The sequence below is a fragment of the Canis lupus genome, chromosome 17, assembly GCF_003254725.2.
Source record: "Canis lupus dingo isolate Sandy chromosome 17, ASM325472v2, whole genome shotgun sequence".
NCBI lineage: Eukaryota > Metazoa > Chordata > Mammalia > Carnivora > Canidae > Canis > Canis lupus.
The window spans coordinates 19,059,913-19,078,980 of record NC_064259.1 but is presented as its reverse complement, the minus strand read 5'-3'; the positions used below and the strand labels follow the sequence as shown (position 1 = coordinate 19,078,980).

General features: G+C 34.3%; 1 protein-coding gene across 9 annotated transcripts in view; it reads right to left on the bottom strand.

Moving 5' to 3' along the window:
- The window catches only part of NCOA1 (nuclear receptor coactivator 1), a 244,671-nt gene that overhangs the window by 92,577 nt on the left and 133,026 nt on the right, over nucleotides 1-19,068 (bottom strand). For 8 of the 9 annotated variants that reach the window (XM_049096135.1, XM_049096138.1, XM_049096136.1 and 5 more), the window contains 2 exons: nucleotides 15,996-16,152; nucleotides 2,589-2,694 (listed from right to left, as the gene is read on the bottom strand). In XM_049096135.1, coding sequence (XP_048952092.1) covers nucleotides 2,589-2,677 — 89 coding nt within the window. In that variant the 5' untranslated portion in view covers nucleotides 2,678-2,694; nucleotides 15,996-16,152. The remainder of the gene's footprint in view (nucleotides 1-2,588; nucleotides 2,695-15,995; nucleotides 16,153-19,068) is intronic. The other variant, XM_049096139.1, reaches the window with a different exon arrangement.

Genomic DNA, 19,068 nt, shown 5'->3' with positions numbered 1-19,068 from the left:
GATATCAAGGTGACTGTCATAAGAAGGTTCGAAACTAGATCTCTATCTATTCAGGAACTCAGTTCATGATAAAGGTAACAGCACAAAAGCAGGGAAAGGATAGGGTCATTCATAACCACTTCTATTCTACGTAGGAAAAAATAAAACTATATCATACACAAAAATAAATTCCAGATTGATTACAACTTTAAATATTTATTAGAAGAAAATATGTAAAAATGCAGTGAAGGTCTTGAAGTAGAGGGGAAAATATTCTTTAATAAGACCCCCCTCCCATGAGCTTGACACATGAAAACTGAAGGTTTTAAAATATGTCAAAAGATTTCAAAAACAGAGTTAGACTGGGAGACAGCATATGAATCAAGTTTAAGCAACAAATAGTAGTACCTAGAAAATTAAACATAACTCTTACAAATAAAAAGGACAAACACCTTAGCAGGAATATGGGCAAAAGATATAACCAGGAAATTCACAGAAGAGGAAAACAAAAACCATGATCAATGTATCTAGTCATCAGTGAAATATACTTGAAACTGTAACCCCACACACATCAATCAGATTGGCAAAGAGTTAAAATGAGGAGAGAGAGTAGTGTGGGTAAGGATGTGAAAAAAAAAAACAAAACTCTGGATGCTTATTATTTGAAGAGCGATGTGGTAGTTACCTAGTTAACAAAAAAATGTACACAGATCCAAAAAAAAAATATGTACACAGATCCTAAAGGAACTCTTACGTATGAAGTAGAAGGTGTATATGAGGATGTTCGCTGCAGTGCTAGCAGTAAGAGAGAAAATTTCTAACAAAAAGCTTGTTTATCTATAGGGAAGCTCTCTTCTGTAGAGAAATGAATTTTTCAAATGGTGTACATCTGTAATATAATATTTAATCAAAAGGTGACAGGACTGAATCTATGTGCTTATATCTCAAGATGCATGCTGCAAAGAGCGTATAATAGGAAAATATATATGCTATACAGTATTGTACAATATATATTTACTCACCAATCCTTTTATATACATAATTATTAAAAATGGAGAAATTAATTGCAGACAGATCAATTTAATCATTAATTATTTTACTACCTTTTTTCAAACAAGACTATGCAAATATGATAAAATATTAACAAAATACTAACAATACCATAAAATATATGTGATGAGTATACTTTCTTAGCGTCTATACTTTTATAGATTTAAATTCCCCCAAATAAAAAAATTAAATCCAAAAAACATAGTTTTAATTATTTATTCTTAAGTTTTCCTTTGTAAACGACTGACTTTGTTATATACAGATAGAAATAAGAACATTTACTCTGACAACATAAATCTGGATTGTATCTTGATATCCTCTGAGCATCTGGAGACTTACCTGTGGTTATGAGTACTTAGGTTATGATCTCTCTATGATAGTTCTCTGAACTGATTAACTTTTCTCTTTCCAGCTTCTAGGCATTCTCGTTAAAATCCTTTACTTTCCTTGCCATGAGAAAAAAAGCATGTAATCCAGTGACAAAAGAGTCTTTTGTCACTTCAACTCTCTAGATCAGCTATTATCAACTGGGGCCATATTGCTTTCCCCATCCTTGGGAAATACTGACAGACATTTGATAATGTTTGAAGACATTTCTGGCAATCACAACTGATATGACATTTTGGTTATCACAAATGATATAAAGATGCTACTGGCCTTTAGTGTGAAAGCCCAGGATATTGCTAAACATCCTACAATACAGGATAGTGCCCTACAACAAAGAATTATTTGGCTGACAATGACAATAGTGTGAAAGGCTGAGAAAGCTTGCTTGCTTTAGATCCTAGAAGGTGAATGGATCCCCACTCTTCTCCTCTCAGGTAGAAAGCTGCTCTTTTGATGTGATTGCGGTTCCTTTTCTATCTGGAATTTGTTAGAGTCTCCTTAGCAGTAATTCTCTTTTAGCCAATTGAAGGTGATCATATTCCTTACAATATACAAATATTTAATTTCATAAATAGAGATCCTTTAAAATCCTAACATTATAACAATATATTTCTTTGTTCTACTAAGACCATAATGTTCTAAGATAGCAATTAAAGATGTACAATGAATTTATCTATTCACTTGACAAATACCTACTGTGTCGTTACTCTACATAATCCAAATACTATGCTACAAACTAGGGATAAAACGGTAAGAACAGACAAGGTCCTTACCAAATGGTAGTCTAAGTGTGTAGTGGAGAAGCCAAGGATTTGTGAAATAATCACATAATTAGTAAAAACTTGAAATTATGGATCAGAGCTATAGACATAATGTGAGACAGATACACGAATGAGGGAGATTTAATATGATAGTTATGGAAATAAAGCTTCTTTTAAGGTGGTAATATCTAAGCTGGCATCTGGATAACATACAGGTGTTCTATAGGTTCCAGGAAATCTAGAGGGAGCAAGCATGTGGAAAGGCCCTGGGGGAAGCAAGACAGCATGGTAAGTCTAAGGGACTCAAAGAAGACAAGTAAACTTGGAGTAGATGGAACAGGAGCTCTAAAATGTCAATAAAATTGATAAAGAAGTTCTCTCAGATATACACTAAGAAAAGAGTGTTCCTACCTTGATGCCAGAGTGTCACATGGCGATCCTTTCCTCTTATGTGAATCTGGGTTAGCAGGGTCGGATGAACTGTCCCCGAGGCCACTCATGTTGAAAAACTTCACACCTAAAAAGGAAGGACAACAATAAGAAATCTACCCTGGTGAGCTTTCTAACCACAAGGGAGGAGGAGGCTCCCTTAGGTTAGAAGATATCTAAACTTTGTAGTCTCTCAATGAATAGCTAATTACAGCTGTCATAAAAACCACTACATCTATACAAAAGCATAGAGTTAGTGTTTCTATAATTTCTTTTCTGTATCTATAAAACAAAATTAATAAGCCCTTATGAAATCATAAAGGTCAATTAGGATGAAAATATTATTAGAATCATGAAGTAGATACTGAAATTTTTTCAGAGAAAAAACATCACTTTTAGATGTAAATGTAAAAACAATGTATAATTTGGAGTCAGATATTTTTTATGTTCATTTTAGGTTATACTTTTAAAAGAATTTTAAACAACTTTTATTCATAAGGTTTGGGATGTTATACAATAGGGAAAATAAATAATACATATACAAATGAAGTTAAAGCGATGAACTAGATTTGGTACTTACCAACTTTGAATTCTATACTCCTAACCTTGTGTCTATGTAGTCAGGCGACAAAGATCAAATGTTTAGTCATGTTAGGATCTTGGTATAGATGCCAGAGAACACAAAGTCATTTCCCTGAGCATGCCAGCCAGGTCTCTCTCTCACATGTTGTGCCAGTTAGTGACTGCACTTACAGATCCCTTCTGACCTGTCCCTATCAACCACTATTCTTCATAGAATCCCTAACGACACTCAGAATTATATTCCTGGCCTTATATTTATCACTACCTTTGTATTTTATTAGTGCCAAACAACACACCTCCTCCATTCTTTTTCACTCCACCTATTCTTGTAAAAGGAAAGAAAATTCTTGTTAAATGGGAAAAACCTTTAACTTTTCCTTAAATTATAAAATTATTAAGCCACAGCGATGGCAGCTGTGCTTCTAAAGTTTCTTACAAAAAAGGCCACGATCCTTGAGAATCTCTCACATGGTTTTAGTTAATACATCTAGTAAATCCTTTTCCTCTTGTCCTAAAACTTACTCTTACTGTCTCTAGCCCTTTCTCCATACCAAAGATTGTCAATCTCCCTTTCAGTTATAAATAGCATCTAAAATTCTAATCACAATTTTATTATTTCATGCAACCAAAAGGGCACATTTTGAATTTCTCCCATATTAGAAGCGCAGTTCATAAAAATCTCCAATGCCTAGGATTGTAGTCTTATAATTACTTTTTACTTTTCTCTTTTACTCCTGATTTTTAACTGGTATCTATGTCCTGTCAATTCTTCCTTAATAAGAGATCTTAGATCATCCTCTCCTTTATTTTCAAATATAGTTATGATTCCAGTTGGAACCAAATGCCTCATTCTGGATTAATGCAAGAACGGTGTATCTGGTTTCTCAATTCCAGTCTCTCACTTCTAATCTGTCCTATAAACAGCACCTAAACCATTCCTGCTCAAATGTCATTTTCAAGGTATCAGTTCCCTGATGAATCAACTGGATCCCCCTACTGGGGCACAGTGGTTAAAAGCATGGACCTTGGGGTCAGAAGGCCTTAAGTTTAAATCTCAACCTAACCACTATCTGGGCAAAGTGTGTAATCTCCTTAACCTAATTCCTCATCTGTAACATAAGGGTAATAATTACCTTCACCTACCTTCAGATTTGCTGTGAGGACTAAATAGTGCATATAAAGAGCATACTGTAGCTCCTGGAAAAGCTAGCTATTGTTATTACCCCCTCTGTAGACAGAGAGCTCCCTGAGGGGCAGTGTTCACTCAGTGGATAATTCATCCCAAACCTCTTCATCAATAAATACAACGGACATTTTTCATTCTTTCATTTTACTAGGGCTCAATACTGCTAGCTATCATTATTATTATTATTACTTTACTGGACTACTTAGAGCAACATGTGAAATAGTTACCTTCTGAAACTTTGTCATCGATTGGCTTCTGTGATCCCAAACTTTCTTCATTTACTTAACAAATAAATCTATCCATCTATCATGCATCAGGCACTGTGCTAAAAGCTGAGCAAGTAATGGACAGCAAAAGAGAGGTTCCTGCCCTCATGCAGCAGGAGACATAAATAAGACACAAAAATAACACAGAATTTTAAATTGTGATAAAAGTTACCAAGAAAAAGAATAGGGTTAATAGAAGCAATAGAGGAGACCTAATTTTAACTGGGGGATCACCTGAGCCTTCTCTGCAGAGGTGATGTTTAAGTTATGAACTGACAGATGAGAATTTAGTGTGGTTTTTCTTCTTACCTTATTCTGAGTACTTTTCGCCCAATTCTTTGCAGTCAGAATTCCTCATGGTCCTAACATCCTAAGGTCTCTTTTTCCCTCAGAGTATATACATTATCCTGCGGTGATACCACTCACTCAACATGATTTCAAAACACATCTCTGTACTGACTATCCCTGAAACCCCATCTCTAGCTCACACCTCCTGGGTCTCAGACCCCTGATCCAATTCCTCACCATATATCTCTATCCAGATGTCACACAGGCACTTCAAATTCAACTTTCCAAAATGAACTTAACATTACCGCATGTATTTCTATTTCTCCTCTCAGTTGGTATGTTGGAGTCATTCTAGCCTCTTCTCTCATACCCCACATTCAAGCAGACACCAAGATTTGTCAATTTTTATTTCCTAAATATTTCCAAAATCCATTCCTTCTTCATATTCTCTCATCCCCTCCTGCTGGACTATTAAAGTAGCTTTCCAGATGGTCTCCCTGAGAAACCAGAGTGGGCTATCAAAAATTTAAGTCTGCTCATCTCAATTTCTTGCTTAAAACCCTTCACTAAATCCTCACTGTCTGCAGGACATTTAACTTTGACATAATATACAAAGTTTCCATCAGCTCTCACCTATTGTGTATCTATTATAGGACCGTGGTGAATTAAGTGACTAAACATCCATTCAATGAAGTATTTATAGATTTTAAAAAAATCTATTTATTTCAGAGAGAGAAAGAGAGAAATCATGAGCAAGGGGAGAAGCAGAGGAAGAAGCAGATTCCCCACTGAGCAGGGAGCCTGATGCAGGGTTTGATCCCAGGATCATAACCTGAGCTGAAGGCAGACGCTTAGCCGACTGAGCCACCCAGTAAATTACAGATGTTATATACTATACTTTATGACATATATAAAATCTTTAAGTTAATAGTTGTACATACATGTAGATTACATACGTTAATTTTAGTTTTGAGCCTAAGGAAAGACTTTTTTTTTTTTTTTTAAGGAAAGACTTTAAAAATAAAATCTTGGGATCCCTGGATGGCGCAGCGGTTTGGCGCCTGCCTTTGGCCCAGGGCGCGATTCTGGAGACCCGGGATCGAATCCCACATCGGGCTCCCGGTGCATGGAGCCTGCTTCTCCCTCTGCCTATGTCTCTGCCTCTCTCTCTCTCTCTGTGACTATCATAAATAAATAAAAAATTAAAAAAAATTTAAAAATAAAATAAAAAAATAAAATCTTTAGTATACTTCATGCTCCCAGGAAAGGTAAATATTAGTCAGAAAACTTTAAATTGATCTCAGTGGGTAGCCCTAACTTAACTTAGCAACAAATATTTATGGAGTTCCTGGTATATGCCAGCCTCTGTTTGAGGTACTGGGGACACAGCTGTCAATAAAATTTATAAAAATCACTGTCTTCAGAGAGGTTCATTTTATTGTAAGGGAGAGAGACAATAAATAAAATTAAAAAGTAAGTTATAGAGTATATTAGAAGGTGGTTAAGTGTTACAGAGAAAAATTAGGCGAAAATAGAGATATGTGTGAAAGTTCTGGAAGAGTCAGCAACTTTAAGCAGCATAGTTAGAAAAGGCCTCATTGAGAAGTTGAGATAGGAGCAAAGCCTTGAAGGAGGTGAGGGAAGGGAGAAAGGTATCTGGAGAAACAGTGCTCCTGGCAGGGGCAGAGGGAAGAGCTGTAACCCTTAAGGCCAGAGCATAACTATGCTTTTTGAGAAACATAAAAGAGATCAATGTAGCTAGAACCAGAGAGTGAGGAACAGATGATCTCAGAAAGATCACAGGAGGCTATATCATGTAAGGCCATAAAAACCATTTTAAAGACTAGCTTTACTCTGACTGAATTAGGCAATCAGTGGAGGGTAAAGAACAGAGGAATGACAAGGTCTGGTTTCCATTCTAAGACTTCTGCTACAAAGGGTAAGTACAATCTTTCTCATCTCAGTAATGTGGTATTTAAGTTTCCAACTGCTAAATGGGACTTTTTCATTTGGATATCTGTCACCTCAAACTCAACATTTATAAAATATGCTGGACTTTTAAATTCCAGGCTTCTATTAATGATGAATAAATAAGGTGAGCTGCATTGTCATTTAATGTCATCATTAAAAAAAAAAAAACTTGTTAAATCTCTTATGGTGGGAGAGAGGAAGGACCTATGATAAGGAAAATAATTACAATTTAAGCCTCAGAGCAAAGGCAAATATGCCAGACTTGTAATATCAACCACCACAACAAAAAGATGTCAAAAGATTCTGAAACCCAAACACAAAATAAGAATAATCATTTGAGTAAAATATTACTATAATTAATATAATTGCTACCTTCTTTTCCTATGAAAATTCAAAGAAGCCACTTCATTTTATATTCACATAGAAATAAAATGTAATATTTTTAATGTATTAATATAAAAAAATGGAACTATGCAACAAATTTTGTAATAATGAAGGGACATTAACTAAAAGTAGAAATAGAAGAGAGAAGAAACAAAGCAGAAAATAAAGAGAAGAGTTTAGAGTTTACTAAACCCAAAGAAAAATAGCTAAGTCCCTACTTCCTGCTTAAGGACTACTTATTACTTCCTTATCTGTCTGTCTTTTCTGCCTCCAAAGACATTAAGTTATACTCATTTGAGAATTTACCCACTTGGAATTCTACTGGCTCTCAAAATAGAAAGGGCCATATACTTCTTACTATACTATGCTATAAAATGTAATTCTCCTGCTTGCCTCCCCTTCTATATTATGAACTCAAAGCCAGTTACTAGATCTTTTTTTACTGTATATCCATTGTCTAACAAAATGCCCAAGAGATACAGAAGCTAAAACAGGTGATGAGTTTGAAGTGACAAAACTACTTAACTAATACAACATTTAAAAGTTTAAAGGAAAAAAAAAAGTTTAAAGGATATTTAAGATATTTTATGGTTAAATATTTTCTGGAATCCTTCATAAAACTCTGGAATTCTTTCTTATAATTGAGAAACTGAGCTCACTTGAAGTCCTTGTTACTCTGTTTTCAATGGGAAAAAAAAACCTGTTTTCTTGATCTAGAAATTGGAGAACATCTCTTCTAATTTTGTACCATTTGGGGGAAATGTCTTACAATTTTTCATAGTATTGTAGAGACATGAGGTCATGTTACAGTCATACAACTGTAAACATAAATAATACAATCTCACAGACTGTATCATTTTGAGCAACAAACGTTTTTAGATTTAAAGTCAGATTCCCCATACTGTGCTCTCCCCTCAGACTACAGGCTGGAGACTGACATCTTCTAAATTTATCTGAGATTCTGGAACTGAGAAGATATTAGACAATAATTCAACAGCAGCCAGACAAGACAGGCAGCCTACCAAAATAAGAGCCAACACTAAGAAGCTATGAGAGTCACCAACAATGTGCTGATGATATGATTCTGGTATTAACTGCTTTCTATTTACAAAACACAATATACAGATAGTGGAATGCAAAACCTCTGATGAGTGAAAACTATTACAGCTGTTCTATTTGTGGAATGGCTTTACATTTGGCAGTAAGGGTACTTAAATAAGGTTCATTAAGAAAAGAAACGAACTAGGGGTGGTGGAAGGGGAGGAGGGCGGGGGGTGGGGGTGAGTGGGTGACGGGCACTGAGGGGGACACTTGACGGGATGAGCACTGGGTGTTACTCTGTATGTTGGTAAATTGAACACCAATAAAAATTATTTTATTAAAAAAAATAAAAATAAAAAAAAAAAGAAATGCTGGTTTCAGGAAACCAATTTGCATATCACCTTTTAAAAAAGAGCTAAGGTTTCTAAGTAAAAGTACTCTGTTGATTTGAAAAGAGTCACTAACTTATACCCAAACAACTTCAGGCCATCTGTAGAGAACAGTTTTAGGAATTAGAAACCACATCTATCTCAAATAAACCAGACAAAACCAACAGGTGGGGCTGAAGAAATAGATTAGTGTTTTGTATTTCATTTGAATTATAAATTTCTAGAACAAGACATTTGTCACTCATTCCCCAGACTTAGCTGAGAACCACATAATTTGAAAAGTAAGTAACAACATGTTAGTAAATAACTAATAATATACTTTAAAATTGCTTAGCAGGCAATTAGCACAAAACAGCATTGATATGAGAGAGGCATTCTGTGAACTAAATCTCTCCAAGTTGACAGCTGTATGAAAAGAATCACACAGGAAAATCATGATAAGCAAAGAGCTTCTGCACTGGGCAACTGCCATGTGGAAACATTTCTCAGACTAACATCCTCAGACACCTACGGTCCTCTAGAAGATGTTTTCAATTCTTTTGTCTTTTCATTGCCTTGTCAATTGAAATCTTTCTCATGTGGTAAGTATGTATGGGAACTTTGGGATTTTCACCACCCTTTATAAGGCTGAATAATTTTCCACTGTTTAGATATTCCACATTTTGTTTATCCATCAGCTGATGGACATTAGGTTCTTTCATTTCAGGAGCTATTTATCAATAAAGATCCTGTAAAAATTTGTATGTATAAATGTGAGCATGTCTTCAATTCTCTTGGTATTCTTGGAATGGAACTACTAAGTCATATTGTAACTCTCCAGCTTTTAGAGGAAAAGCTGCCAAGCTGTCTCCCATAGTGCCTATACCATCTTAAATTTTTATCAGCAACGTACAAGTGTTCTAATTTTTCCACATCCTCACCAAATTTGTTATTTTCTGTTTTGTAACTTTAATTCAGGCCATCCTAGGAGGTGTGAAATGGTATCACATTAGTTTCGATTTGCATTTATTTCCCTAATCATTAATGAAACTGAGCATCTTTTTCATGTGCTTATTGGCCATTTGTATATTTTCTTTGGAGAAATGTCTATTCAGGTCCTTTGCCCATTTTTAAATTGGGTTGTCTTTTAATTGTTGAGTCATAAGAATTCTTTAAATTAGAGTACTAAGCCTCTACCAGATATATGACTTGCAAACATTTTGTTTTATGAACAAAGTCTTTATAATTTTGATGAAATCCAATTTATTTACTTTTTCTTATTAAGTGCAATGTCTTGACTTCCTTAGAGACAGTTTCTATTGATTGCTATTTTTCCTGTGTATATGCCTTACTTTCTTGTTTCTCTGAATGTTTCTTTTTTGTTTTGTTTTGTTAAAAACTAGGTATTTTGAAGCTAATGCCTAAACAAAGATTTTGTTCAATATCTGGAAACAAAAAGTCACTCTGAATCCACAAAACCAGAGACCAGAACTCAGGTGGTGGCTATCCTTGGCCCAAAGAGGAATCCTTGCCCCAATAAGACTCTGCCATAAATGGTTTGCCAGTATCTGAACTCTATGGCCAGGAATAAAAAATAAAGGCAAAAATGGATTCAAAGCAACAAAGACATCATTTTATCTTCTTTCACTGATTCTATAAAACATCAGATTTTTTTAAAAGAAAATCCTGTGCAAAAACTTACATATATTATGTTAATAATAAATGCATTATCAAGGACTTGGTAACTTAAATTCTAAAAATATGTAGTTTTTGAAAAACGACTTAATAAATTCATATTTACCACTAAAAGCTTATTTTAGAGATTAAGAAAAATGCTTTCTTTGCATTAGTTTCTAAATGGAAAGAGGAAAGAGTAAGTTTTGAAGAGCCATAAAAGTTTATTTTCTGTTTTCTATTAACATAAATACAGGAAAAAGAAAAATCAAATTACTTTTAAAACCCAATATTTTAAATTCCTCACATTGACTTTATTTAAAATTTAATTTTTTGAAATAAAAAATAAACACGCATTCACCTTGTTAAAATACTCCTGTTGTATTTGTGCCTGACGAAAGATAGTCAGCATATGAAATACATATTTGTGACAACTATCTTATTAAGACAATTGGGCAGAAACACCCTCAACATTTCCTTAGAAATCCATTAAACTAGATGATTCCAGTTATTCTACAACATTGGGTAATTGTATATACAATGTACCATGTCTTCCAAAAATCAGTTCCATATCTAACGTGGAAAATATGTTGGTATTTCTTTAAAAAAAAAAATAAAAGAGATTAAAATTGGTCTTCCTGACCACAGCTCTTTTTAGCTGTGTAAACAAAAAAATAAGTTTATTTACTTGCAGAGTAAAGTTTTTAATAGTTTAGTAAAGAAGTAACAGCCTTAAAAAAAGAAAATGGTGATCAGAAAGACAAAACTAAGCAATACAAATTTCATTGTCTCTCTCTTCCCATCAATTTCACCCTCTTTCAGATTCAAATATTAATGAGCAGAAAATCAGCTAAAAGTTGCGGCCAGAAGAGAATAACGATCAGCATTAGACACAGATATCCTCTCTCTCCCTCCCCCTCTGTCCCTGCTCACACATGTGCTCTCTCTCTAAAATAAATAAATATTTTAAAAAATTATTCCAAAATCTAAAATAAGAGTTAAGCCTCTGATCAGAAGCTGTTCAATTTCCCTCAAATATTTTAGAAACTCATTTTGGAATACAGTATGTTCAAATGTACATATACAGACCAATAAAAGAAAAATAAATATACTAAAATTTGATCTTTAAAGTTATAAGGTAGCAGAAGTACCAAAGTAATAGAGCTACATATTAATTATTTGCCAAAACAATGGAATTATATTTTGAAGGCACTAGAAAATGATCAAGTCAGGTAAACCCAGTTAATTTCAGGGTCATCCCCCCAACTGCAGAAGGGGCATTAATAAAATCACAATATAAATGTACATAAAATCTTCATTGCTTAAATTTATAGAAGAATATACATTTTTTAAGCCTAGCTTGAAATTTAAGTCATCTCACTTGATTCATTTGTATTTCGCAAAACCTTATTAATACCCATTGGGAAATGAAAAATAAATCCCCAAGCATTTCAGGGGAATAGCTGGTTAAATAGCATTAATATTTCCTCAATGATCATACTAATTGAGCTAGTCATACCCCTTCCAGTGCAATGCCCAAAGAAAGACTAACTATAAACAAGTGAAATTCAAATTTCACTTTCCAGTGTTCTTGACAGAATAACAACTTTGGAAATAGTGCTTATATTTCAGGATCAATGGAAAATAATGCAAACGCTCAGAATCAGAGAGACTCTAGCAATTGTCATCTAGTGCACTGCTTCTCAAATTTTTTTATTATAGGCACTTAAGAATATACAAAATGGAGACGCCTATGTGGCTCAGTGGTTGAATGTCTGCCTTTGGCTCAGGGCATGATCCCGGGATCCTGGGATTGAGTCCCGCATTGGGCTTCCCACAAGGAGTCTGCTTCTCCCTCTGCCTGTCTCTGCTTCTCTCTCTCTCTCTGTGTCTCTCATGAATAAATAAATAAAATCTTTAAAAAAAAAACAAATAAGAAAGAACATACAAAATGCCTATCTTACCTGTTTCCATTTGCATAGTATAAAGTCAGCAACAAAGTATTTGAGAGGAACAAAATAATAAAAAGGTTCACAAAAAAGGAAGCCTACTAATATCCATTTAGAGGATATGACAATGTAATAATACAGTGTTTATGCATTTTATATATATTAACTCATTTTTTCCTCACAACTACTCTATGAAGTATGTATTATTATTTCTACTTACAGAATCACTGAGTTCAACAGCTTTATCTTACTGATAAACTACTGTCTGATGATGATGATGATGATGACCAACACTTACAGAGCATTTACTATATGCCAATCATTGTTCCAAGCATCTAATTTACTCATAAAACCTTACTAATTCATTCACTCATAAAATACAATAGGTAATACTATAATCCATTTTAGAAATGAGGAAACCAAGGCACAGAAACATTCTTTAATCAGCTCAACATTGTCAAGTGGCAGAGATAAAAATCATTCTTAGGCAGTTTGATTCCAGATTCTGGCTATGCTTTATTTCAACTTATACAACTAAGCTACAGGCACATAACTGATAAGTAGAAAAGCCAAAGATATATTCCCAACTTTTGCTTCCACACTAAAATGCTTCTTCATTAGTTTTCCCAAAAGAGCTGACATTAAATTATGCCACCTCTAGAAATCCTGGGTGGTATTTACAAGAATCTCAAACATAAGAAGAGAGAGTCTTCTCAATTCTTAGTCCAAACATCATACAGAGGGATCCCTGGGTGGCGCAGCGGTTTAGCACCTGCCTTTGGCCCAGGGCGCGATCCTGGAGACCCAGGATTGAATCCCATGTCGGGCTCCCGGTGCATGGAGCCTGCTTCTCTCTCTGCCTGTGTCTCTGCCTCTCTCTCTCTCTCTCTCTCTCTCTCTGTGACTATCATAAATAAATTTAAAAATTAAAAAAAAAAACCAAACATCATACAGAAATAAATAAAATTGATCCTATGTCTAATCCTGACTTCTCTCACCATTATAAAACAATTACTTCCTATAAGATGTGATTCACTTTAAAATGAAATGTGCTATTTCTCTAAGATAAAAAAATTTTGCCATTACAAATCCTATTTTTTGTCCAAAAGCTAATAAATCTTGCTGGATTTTAAGATTATATGTATACATACATACACATATAAAATTCTTTTCAATACTGTCCAAATCATCTTTAGGAATCTATCTTTTGGAATTTTGGGATTCTACCATGTTTTTTTTTTTTTTTTTTTTTTTTAATTTTTATTTATTTATGATAGTCACACAGAGAGAGAGAGAGAGAGAGAGGCAGAGACATAGGCAGAAGGAGAAGCAGGCTCCATGCACCGGGAGCCCGACGTGGGATTCGATCCCGGGTCTCCAGGATCGCGCCCTGGGCCAAAGGCAGGCGCCAAACCGCTGCGCCACCCAGGGATCCCGATTCTACCATGTTTTAACAGACTTTCTCCTGAAAAAAATCTTTATAGGTTTTGTTCTACCAGATAAGGTTCTCAGTTAAGAAATCTATGAATCTCCAAAGTCTCACACATCATATAGTCTCTTCAGAAAGAAACACAGATAGAAACAGATATTGAGCTCAAAATGAGTGCTACTATACAAAACAGCTGGTCTGTTCTCTTCCAAAATGTCAATTTTATGGAAGACAAAGAAAAGCTGATAAATAATTCTAGGTTAAGAAACCAAAGAGCAGTCACAACTGCACAATGTGTGATTCTGGATCAGACAACTGATAAAATTCTAATATGAACTATAAGTGCAATAATAACAATAATGAAAATGCTTCCTGAATTTCATTATTATATTGTGGTTAAGTAGGAGAACATACTGAATATTTAGGAGTAGAAGATCATAAATGTCTACAGGTCTCAAATGATTCATCATCATCATAATGGTGGTGGTTGAAGAGGAGGAGCAGAAATAATAGTAAATATACAGAAGAGATAAAGAAAATGTAACAAAATGTTTATTACTGGTGAAAGTGTTAGGAGGCATACAGAGCATACCAATCTTGCAACTATATGGCAAGTTTAAAATTGTTTTTGATAAATGTTAAAGGGAAATAGAAAAGATAGAAGTTTTCATTGTGATATGAAGAAAAGAGACTTTCTCAGAGTCACTCAATGAACAATGAGTATGGAAAAAGACACCGATACCAGAGATCAATCATTAGATCATTCTGTTTTCTCTCCCTTTCTCTTTCATGAAGTCAAGGTACTAACATTCCCTTCCTGAAAACTATTAAAGAGAGGGGTCTCCTATATGATTAAAATTTATCTTGCTTATATAATACAGCCTACTCTGCAAAACGGCTTAAAATAAAATGCTTTACTATTTCTCTCTCTTTATTGAGAATCAACAATCTGATTTCAAATAACAGAAAACATAAATTAATAAATACAAGGTATCATCAGTTCATAAAAGCCAGAAATCTGGAGTGTGTTCTAGAAACCAATGAGATTTTAGAGTGAGAAGTAGCAGGATCAAAAGTATTTTCTCAAATCATTTTGCACATCCAGTCCCTGCTTTAAAGCTCTCTGCCAACAAATAGTCTTGCCTTCATCTCCCAAGTTCATTGTTTATTCCAAACATTGGTATTGCTTGTCAGCCAACTAAATTTAACTGTCTCTGACTTCTATGACTGTTACACCCCACTATTCAAGTTGGTGGCTATCACTCTCCATGGTGACAACTTTCTCCTTTAAAGTGAGTAGGTGGTATAGAGCTGAGGCAGGGATGAGGGGAGTTTCTGGGGGTGCTGATATTGTTTTACTTCTTAACCTGTTTAACAAATTTGTTTGCACGTGATAATTCAAGAGTTCTATATTTAAAACTTGTAACTTTTATCTGTATAATGTCATAATTCAATTAAAAATATTTTAATTTAAAAAACCTCCCACTGGAAGTCTTCCACTTACTGATTAATCAGTTTCTGATTAACCTTCAGCTTTTTACCTACTGTCTTGGCTTGATGCATGTTTATCTTTCTAACTATAGGCTGCTATGATCATTGTCATGTTCATGGATACACAAGTATTCTTCCCCCAGCTCACAAACTCTTAGAAAACAACTATGTAAAAATGCCCAAATGTAAAAAATGGGCACCAAATATAGATTTAATGACTGCATACAAGTTAGAAATATATAGACCAAATCTAAGGATGACTTACCCGCTTGCCATTTTTAATTCAATAATGGTCACATTGTAAAATATAGATATGAATCCTATATGCATTTAAATGTGCATTAAAGTGATTCATAAAATGTAATCTAGAACTTCTCTAATATTTTCCTTTAGGAATATCAGCACATGTTTTATAATAACCTTGAAGCTCTCAAATCAAATACATATTTCCATTAACAAAAAGAGTCAACAGGTAATCATTTTTCCCTCCATACTTTTTGTAGAGACAAAGCTCTTTTTTTATTTTTTCGAAGTTTTTTTTTTTTTAATTTTTTTTATTTATTTATGATAGTCACAGAGAAGAGAGAGAGGCAGAGACACAGGCAGAGGGAGAAGCAGGCTCCATGCACCGGGAGCCCGATGTGGGATTCGATCCCGGGTCTCCAGGATCGCGCCCTGGGCCAAAGGCAGGTGCCAAACCGCTGCGCCACCCAGGGATCCTGAGACAAAGCTCTTTTAAAAGAAGAAGTACAATTCCCACCTGGGAGACTTCTTTGTTCATAATGAGTCCTCAAAACAGATATGGTCAAGTCTAATATTCCAGAAGGTAGCTTCCAGGGTAGTGGTGTAGTGAGGTTTCCAGAGATGGCTCTAGTTTTCTTCACTCTCACTTCATTTAAGGCCAATTACACAAACAACTAAAAGGAGAAGAAAAAAAAAAATAAAAGCAGAAAGGAAGTTAGATTGACATATTATTTTCTAAGAAATGACAAAGGTCAGAAATGTTGCATAAAGAAAGAAAATCCAACTTGTAAGGTGATCCGGAAAAATACTTCCAAAAGACAATGGATGAAGATATGATTTTACAGCAGACATCCTTTCCGGTGATTAGATACATATAGATGGCCTCTTACCTTCACCAAAAGTTGTATTAGTGGTACAGAAAGATCCAGGAACATACTACTCACCTACCCCCAAAGTGACATCCTATATAACTGTAGTATATTATCATAAACTGAGAAACTGACCGGCACAATACAATTATCTAGACTACAGATCTTACTTGGATTTTGCCAGTTTTTTTCATTCACTCATTTTACATATAGATACTACATATATATCTTTGTTTATAACTCTATGGCATTTTAGTACATGTAAAGATCCATATACTATACCCCCACTTAGAGTCCCTTTGCTGTTTATAATCACACCCTCCTGTCCTTTCCTTAATTCCTGGCAACCACTTATCTGTCCTTTATTTCTATAATTTTGTCACTTTGAGAATCTTAAAAAAATGAATTAAACAGTATGGGAACAAAGCTGCTATAAATAATTATGTACAGGTTTCTATGTGAACATAAGTTTTCATTTCTCTAGAATAAATACCCAAAAATGCAATTGCTGGATGGTATGGGTGTGTATTTACTACCCAGTAATTTAGAACAAAAACCAGGGATCCCTGGGTGGTACAGCGGTTTGGCACCTGCCTTTGGCCCAGGGCGCGATCCTGGAGACCCGGGATCGAATTCCATGTCGGGCTCCCGGTGCATGGAGCCTGCTTCTCCCTCTGCCTGTGTCTCTGCCTCTCTCTCTCTCTCTCTCTCTGTGTGACTATCATAAATAAATAAAAATTTAAAAAAAAATTAAAAAACCAACACAATTTCTAAAAAAACCATCTAAAATATCATCAACAAAATCTAGGACGCAATAAAAAATTTCTAAACATGCTAAGAAGTAAAAAAAAAAAAAAAAAAAAAAAAACATGCTAAGAAGTTAAGATTTTTAACTCAAGATCAGGAGAAAAATCCTATTACAAGATGATCTAGATGTTTGAATTAACTGACAAGGATATTAAAACAGTTAATACAAGCATGTTCAAGATATTTTGATGAGTGAGCAGATGAGAAATATTGGCAGTAAATGGGAAAAAAAGAAATAAATGAAAAATCAAGAGTTAGATAGTTCAGTATAAAAATTGTCAAATTCACTGAATAGGCTGAATCTATTATTAGCTAATAGGAGATGTAAGATGGCACAAAAAGAAGTTGGTGAAGTCAAAATAATAATCCAAACTCAAGACAATTCAAACAAATTAAAACCAACAGTTTAAAAGATTAAAACAATCATTAATACTCTGTCAAGACTGTTCAAGAAAACCAAAAGGCAACACAAATTATCAATATAGGAGAAATATCACTTCTGATACTACAAATATAATGTTTTAAACTATATAATGCAAATCAATCCAGTAACTGAGATAAATGAAAAATCCCTTAAAATTACCAAAATGTCTACGGAAATAAATGGAATGCTATCTATTAAAGAAACTATTTCATAATTATTACAAAAACAAAATACAAAATACCACAAAAACAAAACTCTAGCCCCAGATGGCTTCACTGGTGGGCTCTCTCAAACATTTAACGAAGTAATAATAAGAATCTTACATACTTTCTAGAAAACAGAAAAGAGATACTCTCCAACTTGTTTTATTAAATAAGCAAATCCCTAACACCAAAACTTGACAAAGATATTACTAGAAAAGAAAATCAGCCTCATGAATACAGACGCAAAACAATAAATTTAACCCAGCAATATATAAGAAGGATAACATACCTTGATCATTGTGGTTTATCCAAGAAATATAAGTTTGGTTTAAAATTCAAATATCAGTTAATGTAATTTACCATGTTAACAGAATAAAAAGATATAAACATTTCAACAGATACAGAAAAAAATCTGACAAAAATCAGTACCTATTCATGATAAAATTCTCAGCAAGGTAAGAATTAAAGAATTTATTATTTTTTAAGATTTTATTTATTATTTCATGAGAGACACAGAGAAAGAGAGAGGCAGAGACACAGAGATTCAGAGAAGCAGGCTCCATGCAGGGAGCCTGACGTGGGACTCGATCCCGAGTCTCCAGGATCAGGCCCTGGGCTGAAGGCGGTGCTAAACCGCTGAGCCACCAGGGCTGCCCAAGGTAACTCCCTTAATATGATAATCAAGAGGATGAATGAAAAATCTACATCTAGTTTTTATATAATGGTGAAATATTGGGAGTTTCTAATATTAGGAATAAGGCAAGAATGTTCACTCTAGCTACTTCATTATTTTTTTAAATTTTATTTTTAAGTAATCTCTACGGCCAATGTGGGGCCCAAACCCACAACCCCAAGATCAAGAGTTGCACGCTCAACTGACAGAGCCAGTCAGGCACCCCATAGCCACTTCATTATTATAATGGATGTACTGAAGGTCCTAGTCAGTCAGCGCTGTAAGAGAAATAAAAGGAAATTCAGAGAAGAAGAACTAAAATTGTCTTTGTTCACTTAAAATCATTTTTAGGTACGTAATTCTAAGGAATCTGAAAAATGATTAATAGGATTAATATGTAACTTGGCAAAGTTAAAGGATATAAGGTGAGTCTACAAATTCTATTCATTCTATACAATCATAAATGGAAAATAAAATGCAAAACAAATTTGTAATATAGCAAAAAACATAGAATACTTAGGAATTAATTTAACAAAAGATATACAAGACCTATACACTTAAATTTTCTAACATTGCTGGGGCACCTGGGTGGCTCAGGCAGTTAAGTGCCCGAC